Here is a 10570-nt window from a genome sequence, read left to right on the forward strand (position 1 = left end):
AGCTTGAGGTGTGACAGAACAGCCCCCATAAGGCCATGTGATGTAGCTAGCCCCTTGCAGAATTAAAAAAAAAAAAAAAAAAAAAGAGGAAGTGAAACTAGCTGATACATCCTGTTTCCCCTCAGTCCATCTTTGACACCACATGCCTTGAAAAGCCTTAGCCAGATGTCCTGTTTTTGTTTGTTAGTTTTTTCCCCTTTGACGGGCTAAGTGGCTCCCCTCCAAAAGAAAAGTGTGCCTGCTCCTTCTCAGTGGGGGAAAAAATGTGCAGCCAAGTGCAGCTCCACCATACTCTGGATCAGCCCACGACCCAGCAGCCAGCAGAGTCCAAAAAATTGGTTCAGGCTGGTACAGGACTCTGGAGAAATACTTTAAAGACAAATACACTTCAGAAAGGCAGACTCCTTTTAAGTTTTCTGATTGTATTTAGATAAAAATTAGGTACACTTCAGACCACTAAAGAGCTACAATTTTCTAATGGGTAATGCAGACACTTATACCTATGTGCTCAGAAAAGCCTAGTTAGCATACTAGTTTGGGGTGAAGGATATTTTAATGATAAGCTCTAATAATAGTTATTTAATAATGATTCTACAAAACCAACCAATTGTCGCTACAGCCAGACACGTTTATGGAGAGCAGATGTTAGAGGTGTTTTTTTTTAATTATATTATTGGGGGGGTAGTTATGCACGTTTTGAAGGTGTGAATTTGCATTACAAATCCCCTGGTACATAGCCAAATTTTCAGAATTCCCCTCTCCTTCCCCCCAGATCAGCTCACTTTGCATCTCCATCCTAACCACCAGGTCAGGGTGGTTCAACAGCACAGCATGACTGCGTTTGCAGAACATCTGCCACATGCCTCAGTGTTCAAGCCCTCCCTCCGCCCACTTTTCCTCCCAATTCCTCAGCATTTTAATTTCATGGTGAAGAAGGCCAGGAACATAATACAGCGAGTTCAGACAACCACTGTTAACTGTAGGTGACCCCTAGCATTGTAAAGAGAAGGAATTTCATGATGAAGACAATTGCTCTTTTCCATCATATGCAGAAAGGACAGAAGCTCAAATTCATTTTGACTTGCAGGGCAAAAATCTTCAGACCTGCGTGGGGGAGAGAAGACTAGCATCAGTCACTCTGCATAGCTTCAATCGTAATTTTTTAGGAAAAGCTTTCCACAGGGCAATTCTAACTGCAGAGTCCCAGCTACATGCACACAGACCCACCGTTGAACACTGCAGAAACCACTTTCAATCCCTTCTGCCCTGGGGGTTCAGACTTCAACAAGCTTAGACGATCAGTGCTCTGCACCCTAAACACTGTCTGCACAGACATTCTTGCTGTATCCTGCTCTCGCCTCCTCTAACCCAGCTCTGCAAATCCTTACCCCCAGACTCCAACAAAGTCAGGACTGTCCCTGCCCTACAGTCCCAGCCCAACCAAGCTTGGCATCCCTCACCATCAGCAACCTTCATGCAGACATCCCACTAAAACCACTGGGGCACGGCATACCCCAGGCCCAGCTCTAGGGCTGGGTTTCCATCCCCAGGAAAGTGGCAGAGGTGCCATATCATTTGTCCGAGCTCTGTAACCCAGAATTGTCTGTACTGCATCGAATCACAGGCCCATTTACCTCAGCAACATGTCCCAAGCAGCAGCTACAAGAAAGTATCTAACCGCTTGTGGCATCCCTTCTAAATACTCTTCCAATCCAACCATTTTCCACTCTGGGTGAATTTCCTGAGCCTTTCCCCATCCCTCAGCACCACACACATTTCTGCTGCTAATTAAGAGTATATCCTGTTCCTCATCCCAGAAAGCTGGTGACCTCACCTCCAGTTTTCTCCTGTCCCTGAAGACCAACACCCCTCCCAGCCTTTGTTGGAGACCTTTAGGGAAAACAGCACTAGACAGTGGCAAGGAAAGGACTCTGATCCTTCTACATCTTACGAAGCAATGCCCAAGGGTTTTTCCAAAGTCCATGTGACTCATGACTCAGTCTCAGTCTAAAAGCGTTTGTTAACATTTTCTGAACCAACGGGAGGGACGGGGGTAATTCCTGTAAGGCCTGGCAAAGGCTTATCCTGCACAAAGTCAATAATTATCCAGCCTCAACTGGAGTACTCAACAGAGGAGTTTCAGTTTCAACTGGCACCGCAGCTCTTACAGCCACACATCTTCAATTTTCTCTACCAAGAGTTAAGCTAGCTGTTTACACCGATCTGTGCCTCGCACATCACAAGTTACCAAAATAACACCCTATGCCCAGTGCAGGATTAACCATATTTAGTAAGTAGTAAGAGCTTCAGAATAGCTCTGCCCCCATTCAGTGGCAACACGAGGGGTTTTTGTGGTCGCTCCTTTTGTTCCTCAACTATGCAAGCTACATACTTCCCTCCACAGAGAGCAGTCCACGTTCCCTTTACCACCAGCACACAAAATACAAGTGTAACTCACCGTGATTATCACATGTGATAAGCACATCTTAGTAGTCTGGATCTACAAGAAAGAAATACAGAGCATTAGGCTTCAGAGCAAACAGCAGTCCCTCTCTCCAGCCACTGCAGGGCCCAAGGGCCCACCCTTGTGGGGAACAGCCTCATAGAGCTGCCCTTGCTTGGCTTTGTGCTTCCTGCCACAAACCACAGACCAGGTCACCAAAAATCACTCCCCACTGTTGCATCTTTCTTTATGTTCACCCCAAGCATCACGCTTTACTCTTAGAAGGCTTCACCCAACAACCAAGGGCTGGAAAGATCTTGGTTTGCCTCAGGAGATGCCCAGCAGCCCTCAGACCAGAACTTCATGCTCACATGCTGCCATCAGCATTAAGAGGAGCACCAGCAGTCTTGGCTTAGAAGACAGGAATTTCAGTAAGCGTGATCTAAACAGTGTCATTCTTTACCACTACATTAAAGCCAAAAATCATTGCATCATCCATCTTTTTTAGATAAATCCACCCAGAGAACTCCATTAACAGTTGTCAGGCACAGCATAGGCAGGCCAGGAAGCCAGAGACCAACTACCTAGAGAACCTTTGGCAATGCCAAAGCAAACCTTTCCTATCTGCTGCGAACTAACTCTCGCACAGGTTTGGAACAGTCTTTTCAGGCCTTGGCTGAAACCAAGTTAATTTTGCTGGTGCTCACGTATGTCTAGAACAAAGCCTTCAAAACGCACACCATTACAGCACCCTGTTTCTAGAGAGGCTGAGATAGAAATCAGCAAGGCTCGGCTTCTGGACGCGAACAACAGTGACACGCGGAGAGGAAACCATACCCCATCTGAAGGACTGGGGCTCGGTGAAGGCCTCGTGGTCCACCTTGCAGGTGTAGACGTCACTTTTGGTGGGAGTGAAGGTGGCGTACACCAGGCGGTGGAAGGTCCAGTCGTCGTTGAAGGACATGTCGGAATACTTGACGTCCTTCATGGGCTCCCCATTCTTCAGCAAGGTGATGTCGATCTTGGGGGGGTGGAAGCCCTCCACGTAGCAGTTGAGGACGTTCTCGGAGCCCATGGTGACAGGGTGCCGGGAGTACACCTGCACCCTGGGTGCCGCTGCGGGGGGCAAGGCAGCGCTGAGCGCCAGGGCCACCGGGGACGGCGAAGTCCCGGGGGCGGCCCCGTCACCGCCGCTACCGCGCCCCTCGCAGCGCCGGACACTCACCCTTGGCCTGCCCCAGGCCGAGCAGCGCCACCAGCGCCACCAGCGCTACGATCGCCGCCTTGGCCGCCAGCTCCATGCCTCCGCCACCCGACCCTCGCCTCTCCGTTCTCCTCGACGAATGGCTCCGCCCGCGCGCCCGCTCCTATTTATCAGGGGCGCGGCGCGCGGCCAATGGCGAGGCGGCCTCTCCGCCGCGTCACTAGTATCCATGTAGACGGGCAGCGCACAGGTTGGAGAAACCAGCCGGCGGCCCGCCGCGCGTGCGCAGTGCGTGGCTTTCGCTTTCGCTTTCGTTTCCACCGCCCTAACGGGAGCCCCGCAGCCGCAGCCCCGCCCCGCCCCGCCCTCAGACCCCCGCGGGGCACCGGGGGGGGGGCGTGGCCTGTCCGAGGGGGCGTGGCGGGGGCGGCCGCGCATGCGCGGTGCCGGCGGCCGGTAAAAGGCGGCGGCGGGGGCAGCGCGGCCCCGTAGAGGGAGGCGGGGGCGGGCGGTGCCGCGGCATGGCGGAGGGCGGCGAGCCGGTTGTGAGTGCCCGCCCCGTCCCGCTCCGCCCCGGCACGGCTCTGCTCTGCTCGGGGCCGCCTTCCCTCCGCTGTCCCTCTCGCTGCCGCGGCGGGGTGTTCGCTCTGAAGCCTACTGGTGGCGCGTGGGGACCGCTAGGGTTCTTCACGGCGCTCTTTGCCGGCAGCTGCGCTGCTGGTGCTCTCGTGTCAGGGCGTTTCCGTGGGTGTTTGCGCTGTGCTGAGCTCAGCGGGTCCTCGCTGGGTTAGGCTTGGTCCCTGGGAGCCACGAGTGGCAGGGCTGGGGAGCAGGTGGGCCCTGGCACCGGGCTGACCCGTGCTGGTGCCTGGGGGTTGCTCCTGCTCTTCTCTTCCAGCTGCGGGGCAGCCATGAGCCGTGGGACTAGCAGCAAGGAAGGGTTGGGCGTCCCCCTGTTATGGGGGCTGGTTAGGGTTTCTTCTTCCCCAGCTGTCTCCTTTGGTGGTGTCCATGCTGCTTTTGCCTTCTCGCCCCCAGATCCTTGAGGACTACCTGCTAGTGGAAGATGTGCCTCTGCTGCAGGAGATGGCCGAGGAGGATGAGGAGCTTGACCTGTACAATGAGATGACATTTGGGTTGGGTAAGGTTAAGGGGAGCCCCAGACTTGGGCTGACCAGCCAGCACCTGGTGGGATGAGGATGGAGGTTGGGGGTGAGGAAGGTGTTCCCCAGGTGGGGTGTGTCCTTATGCCTAACAAAGAGTTCAGTAGGGAGCCTGGTGGCATTTTCCTGGGCACTTATTTACCCCCAACACACTCTGCTTTCCCCTGTAAGACCGTGACTCCACTGAGGAGGATGCTGCGAAAACCCAAGTGCCTTTGGAGAGGAGCCCTGAGCTTGTGGAGACCAAGGAGGAGCCCCAAGCAGATGAGGGGCAGCCACCATCAGAGGAGCAGGGAGAGCCCCAGAGTGAAGGTGGGATGGAGCCAGAGGCTGAGCAGGTGGGCTCCGAGGAGGAAGAAGAGGAAGAAGAAGAGTTGGGGGCTGAGGAACAGCATGAGGATGAGCCCAACGACTTGGGAGACCCAGCAGTGATGAGAGCTGTGCAGAGCAAGCCCACACTGGAGGTGATGCCTGAGCGGGGTGGGAGGGGGACCCAGGTGCTGAGCCCCCAGTGTCCAAGCAAAGATACTGATATGGACCTGCTGCTTGTCCCTCCATCCACACACTGTGGGTTGTGCCCTACAGAGGGCAAGGAATGGTTCTGGGAGGGACAAGGGCAGGCCCATGGTGCTGTGGCCAAGTGTGTGCCATTAACTGTCCTTTTTGCTCCCAGAGCCAGGACTCAGCAGTGCTGGACAGCAGGATTGGCTCTGTCTGGGCAGAATTTGGCAAAGAGGACATGGTAAAAATGTCCCCTCCTCATTGGTGGCAGGGTCTGAGTGTTCCCTGCCCCTCTCCTCCCCGTGCTGACCTCTCTCTGTCTTCCAGCTGGCCATGGAGCCCATGGTGTGGGGCTCCTGCCCCAGCAGCATCCCACCCCACCACATGCTGGAGGTGGGTCCTAGGGGTATCCCCACGTGTCCCCTGTTGTGGCATGTGGACAGGGCTGCATTCCCATCTCCTGCCGCTTCTTCCCACAGGACAAAGCCATCCTGCAGGTCCTGGAGACACCCCCTCCTGCCGCCAACGTGGCCCTCGACTTCCTCGGCTCCCCTGTGCAGAGGGGGTATGCGGGCTCTCCCCGGCTCAAGCGCCCCGACTTCAGAGGGATGTCCCCCAAGTCTTTCCCCCAGCGCTTCCTCCGGCAGGTACGAGCTCTCAGGGTGTCTTGCTCACCTCTGTCCTCTCTGCTCCAGAAGCTGTCCCCAGCTCTGTGACGCCTCTGTCCCCTATGAAACCCACCATCAGGCTGGGATTTGTGGCTGTGACCACATTACCAGTGCCCAGCTGGTCCCAGTAATATTTACTTGTCCCTGCAGCAGCCACCTTTGATGCCGCGCTCCATGTGCTCCCCTCGGCCCTTCCCACCAGCCCGCAGAGCTTCTTCTCTCTTTGCTTCCAACCAGGTAATGCAGCAGGCCACCACTGTCCCCACAGATGGTGCCATGTCCTGGAAGAGCCACCTCCAAGCACAGCTCAGCACCTCCCCAGAGCAGCAGCCTTTCCATCTTGGTCTCATCCTGGGTGCCCTTCTCCATACGTGATGGGGAAGGTGTAGCTATGGCTTCATAAACCTGTTTGTCCTGATGTCCCTGCACTGGGTGTGACCTTGTGCTTGGTGGCATGTTGGAGCACTGCTGATGGATCTGGGGTGTGCTGGGCGGCAGCATGACACCAGGGTACCCTTGCCTGGGATGGGAGCATGAAATGTGGCATTGGCAGAACCAGGCCATCCCTCCAGGAGCCCTTGGATGTGACGGCAGGGTGTCCTGCCACCTTACTGCTTCTTTCTTCCTTTCTAGTCCACGGGGTACGCACCTCCAACCCCTTTCAGGCCCCTGTCACCCAACATTGGCACCCCGCCGCGGCCCCTTGCCATGCACTTCGGCCCGATGTCTCCTTCTCTGGACCCCTCTCCCTTCTTCAGCCCCTCGGCCAGCAGCCAGTTCAACTTCAGGTAGAAGGGGCGGCGAGTGGGGTTTTGAAGCTGGGTGCAGGGGAGGGGTGCTGCAGCCCCCAAAGAAGCTGGTGGCTCCATGGGGATGGTTCAAGTGTGGGTGCTGAGCCCTGCTTGTGATGGCAAGGAGGTTTTTGGTCTGAGTGAGTTCAGGATGGACAGGAGTGCCATGAGCACATCACTGCCCACCATTGCAAGCCAAAGGGAGTTGGGGGCCCTTGTGGGACCATGCGGAGAACAGACCAGGGGATGTTCCAGGGGATGCGCTGGAGCCACTGCAGTGTCTTCAGCCCTTGCTGTCCCCCTTTCCAGCATGCCCAGCCACCTCACCCAGCTGCACCCCCAGCACCAGCGCATCCTGACCCAGCGGCAGCAGCAAGGCGGGACGGTGCAGAGGTATGGAGGGCCCCGGGGGTCTTGGGAGTGCCCCGGGAGGGGGCTCTGGGTGCTTACGGCAGGCTGTGGTCTCCCCCGTGACAGTGTCTCCCCTAAGAAGCTGTGGTCCCCTAAAGCTGACCCTTATGCTGGGCTGATGACCTGCAAGGAAAAGGATTGGGTCGTCAAGGTGGAGATGATCCAGCTGCAGAGTGAGAACATGGATGATGACTACTACTACCAGGTGAGCCTCTAACATAGGTCCTGTGGGTCACCCAGCTCCTTGGGGCTGTGGCTTCCCACCTTGGGGAGCTGGGGCTTGGGGTGCTGAGCCCCATCCAGAAATGGGCTTGGCACAGGGGGCAAAAGGGCTTGGATGGTCCCAAGCTGCCCTCCTGGCTCCCACGCAGACCTACTACCATCGGCTGGAGCGCAAGCAGGCGGAAGAGGAGCTCCTGGGTGGGCGCAACAAGCAGGAGCCCCCCAAGCTGGTGACACCCTTCATCCAGAAAGTAGAGACCTACAACTCTGGTGAGGGGCCGTGGTGGTGGCCGGGGTGGGGTGTGGGATGTGGGGCACACTCTCACCGTGCCCCCCGCTCTCTTCCAGTGGTGCGCATTGCTGGCTCGCTGGGCCAGGTCGCTGTGTCCACGTGCTACAGCCCCCGCCGAGCCATTGATGCTGTGCACCATGCCCTGGTGGAGGAGGTAGGTGAGGGGACACTGGGCTCCAGGTCTTCCAGGTCTTGGAGCAATTTAGCAGGAGCGATAGGAGCTGCAGCGTGGGTGTTGCTTTGGCTCTGGGTATGGGATGGGGCGCACGGCTGAATTGGGTGACACCTTGGTGGCATCAGCAGGGTGGGATGGGGCAGCCAGAGGTGGCCGTGGCTTCCGTGTGGGGTTGGTCTTTGTCCTGAAGTCACTTTGATCCCCAGGGAGCAGCTGGCCCAGTGCTCTGCTGGCGGCGGTGTCTGGTGCTGGCTGTAACTGTGCCTTCCTTTCTCCCCTCCTGAAGGCTGCGGGGAGCCACCGGCTTCGAGCGCTGCACAGGATCGAGAGGGTGAGTGGCCAGGGTCCTGATTTTGGGACATGGTGCTGATGGAGCAGGGGCTTGGGTCTTGTCCAAGGAGCTCTGTGGGGAATGTCTGATGTTCCAAGCTGCCACCTTATTCCATGTTATTCCTCCAGCTCTTCTTGCAGCTGCTGGAGGTGGAGGAGATGCAGCGGAAGGTGTCCCTGGCCCCAGAGGAGCAGGAGCAGAAGACCCAGGAAGCGGGGCGTATCTACCAGGCCCTGAAAATCAGAGCTTGCAGCAGTGAGGAGTGAGTCTGGGCTGTGGTGAGGTGGGGGTGGGCAGCGTGTCCTGGTCCTAGCTGAGTTCCAAGTGATGGGCTCTCGTCCTCCATGTGTCACCATAATCTGTAGTGACCCTACATACAAGTCTTGTCCTCCACTGGAGCTATGCAGGAGTGAGGGAGGTGATGCTGGTTCCTCACCCAGATGGGCAGAGGGGCTTCAGGTCCCTCAGAGTCTGTGCCAACAGAGCCTTTGTCCCCAGGGAGGCAGAGGATGAGTTCCTGCAGGTCCTGTGTGTGCGGAAAGGCAAGAAGCTCACAGCGCGGCTGCTGCCCCACCTGGCCTCAGAGCAAGCAGAGAAGATCCTGCTGACCATCACCCACCACCTGCCCTTCCTCATGAAGAAAGATGCACTGGATGAGGCGAGCACCTCCAGCTGGGGCAGGGGGTTACTGGGCTGCATCCTTTCCCTGTCACCCTGCCTGTGGGCATCCATCTTGATGGGTCCCAGCAAGGCTGGGTAGGTGGTGGGGTCGACATGGGAAGAGGCTGCTGTGAAGGGCAGGTTCAGGGCTTTGCTTCTGCCCTTGCGGGGAGGAGGAAGAAAGGTCTCCAGGAGGAATTAAAGCAGTCCTGGTGGCTGTATACTCCTGGGATATGCAGCATCATCCTGAAACCCTGAAGGTGGGGTGGAGATGGGGCTGTGCCCATTGTGGGTTGAGCGGTCTCAGATCCCTGCTCTCCCCTCTGCCCTGCCCAGTCTCTTCCCCTGCTCTACAGCCCTTTGAATGAGGTGGTGGGCAGGATGACCTTCAGCAGGCTCATTGAGGTCCTGCAGGAGATTACCAGGCCCCTGCCTGAGTCCGACGAGTTTCCGCTCGCTATGGCCTTGAAGAACCAGGTATGTTGGGCATCCCCAGCATGCGGGGGACATCATGGATGGACACACAGCCATGATGCTCCTCCTGGTGCTTCTCTGCAGTTTGGCATCACCTTGCTCTACTCCCTGCTGAGCCGTGGTGAGGGGCTGCTGTCTTCTGAGACACCACTGGAGCCACATGGCAGAGACTTTGAGACATGGTGAGGGGATGGGGCCACGTGAGTAGGGTTGGGATTGGCTGCCCAACAGGGCACTCACTGTCCCCTTGGTGTCTCCAGGACAGACACAGTGTTCCTGGTCGCTCGGGAGCTCTCACAAGTCCCCAAGGCCTCGTTGGTAGAGCCACTCTTCTTGCCCAGCAACCTCCTCTCACTATTCTGCCGCTACCTGGACAAGCAGACTGTCCACCACCTGGAGGCCAAGATGGAGTGAGTACCACCTAGCACTGCCCCGTGCCCACCGTCCCTCTTGGATGGAGAGAGGGGACCTGGCGGGGGGGCACCACGACCCTGGGAGAGGAGCGATGGTTGGTGCTGGTGGCTCTCACTGCCCTGTTGGACATGAGTCTACAAACCTCTGTTGTGCTGAAGGACACAAGTCCATGTTGACCAGTTTGCCCCCGCGATGGTGTGACAGCCTGATGTTTCAACCTTGCTCCTTCCTCACAGGTGTTCCCCGTTGCCATCAGAGGCTGCCATGCCATGCTAAGCCCCGAGAGTGGGGCAGGGCCTGAGAAAAGGACTTTGAGTTTTGAAGCAACCAGAACTTGGGTGCAGGGCACTTTGGGTGAGCCATGGTGCACTGGCAGGGAACACGGGTAATTTATTTCGGCCTCACGCCCTGCAGCAGTGTGTGGTGGGTGCTGAGGCCGGTCTGCACAGGGCCACTGGGAGCACCTATGGGGGTGAATTTCTGTACAGCACTTGGAATAAAATAAAAAGGTGATTAACAAGCGCCTGTGGCTCCTGTGGGCAGCCACTGCTGTGCCTGAGTCCCCTGGCTCTAATAGAGGCATCACTGGAACATGGGCCCTGAGACCCCCTGGTTGGGGATGGAGGGGGATCCAAGAGGGCAGAAAAGACAGCAAAGGGGGGGAAGACCCAGGAAGACCCAGAGGACCCAGGAAGAGGATATAGGGGGACCCAGGAAGAGGATATAGGGGGATGGAGGAGAAGGCAATGATGAAAATGGACCTGATGAGGAACAGAGGAGGGGGGAAAAAAGCCCATCAGCAGGGGAGAGGTTGTGATCAG

The 10570-nt window shown here is 56.9% G+C and overlaps 2 protein-coding genes across 5 annotated transcripts; one reads left to right on the forward strand and one right to left on the reverse strand.

Moving 5' to 3' along the window:
* Nucleotides 1-402: 402 nt before the first annotated feature.
* On the reverse strand, nucleotides 403-3837 carry B2M (beta-2-microglobulin). Its single transcript, XM_040569900.1, has 4 exons — nucleotides 3669-3837; nucleotides 3281-3559; nucleotides 2459-2500; nucleotides 403-1104 (listed from the first exon to the last, which is right to left on the reverse strand). Exons 1-3 carry the CDS (start codon nucleotides 3742-3744, stop codon nucleotides 2487-2489), a joined length of 369 nt encoding a protein of 122 aa, XP_040425834.1. The 5' UTR covers nucleotides 3745-3837; the 3' UTR covers nucleotides 403-1104; nucleotides 2459-2486.
* A 247-nt stretch (nucleotides 3838-4084) lies between these two features.
* On the forward strand, nucleotides 4085-10265 carry PATL2 (PAT1 homolog 2). Of its 4 annotated transcripts, none has more exons than XM_040569895.1 (19): nucleotides 4085-4103; nucleotides 4686-4788; nucleotides 4982-5274; nucleotides 5484-5552; nucleotides 5639-5704; nucleotides 5791-5958; nucleotides 6130-6216; nucleotides 6613-6767; nucleotides 7080-7163; nucleotides 7248-7386; nucleotides 7553-7673; nucleotides 7752-7849; nucleotides 8157-8201; nucleotides 8330-8463; nucleotides 8700-8859; nucleotides 9198-9338; nucleotides 9420-9517; nucleotides 9596-9745; nucleotides 9986-10265. In XM_040569895.1, exons 2-19 carry the CDS (start codon nucleotides 4734-4736, stop codon nucleotides 10023-10025), a joined length of 2103 nt encoding a protein of 700 aa, XP_040425829.1. In that variant the 5' UTR covers nucleotides 4085-4103; nucleotides 4686-4733; the 3' UTR covers nucleotides 10026-10265. The 4 variants fall into 4 exon arrangements, with proteins under 4 accessions (XP_040425829.1, XP_040425826.1, XP_040425827.1 ...); XM_040569892.1 differs by lacking the exon at nucleotides 4085-4103 and adding an exon at nucleotides 4111-4192; XM_040569893.1 differs by lacking the exon at nucleotides 4085-4103 and adding an exon at nucleotides 4111-4192 and having other exon boundaries at nucleotides 6133-6216.
* Nucleotides 10266-10570: the final 305 nt, after the last annotated feature.

This window comes from Cygnus olor, chromosome 11 (assembly GCF_009769625.2).
Source record: "Cygnus olor isolate bCygOlo1 chromosome 11, bCygOlo1.pri.v2, whole genome shotgun sequence".
NCBI classification, from domain to species: Eukaryota; Metazoa; Chordata; class Aves; order Anseriformes; family Anatidae; genus Cygnus; species Cygnus olor.

Bases quoted from the DNA above. Each gene is read 5' to 3' on its own strand.
- B2M (XM_040569900.1), bottom strand. From the start codon at position 3,744: ATGGAGCTGGCGGCCAAGGCGGCGATCGTAGCGCTGGTGGCGCTGGTG. The intron at 3,560-3,668 runs GTGAGTGTCCGG...TGCCCCCCGCAG, and splicing joins CGGCCTGGGGCAGGCCAAGG to CGGCACCCAGGGTGCAGGTG.
- PATL2 (XM_040569892.1), top strand. From the start codon at position 4,169: ATGGCGGAGGGCGGCGAGCCGGTT. The intron at 5,959-6,129 runs GTACGAGCTCTC...TTGTCCCTGCAG, and splicing joins CCCAGCGCTTCCTCCGGCAG to CAGCCACCTTTGATGCCGCG. The intron at 6,217-6,612 runs GTAATGCAGCAG...CTTCCTTTCTAG, and splicing joins CTCTCTTTGCTTCCAACCAG to TCCACGGGGTACGCACCTCC.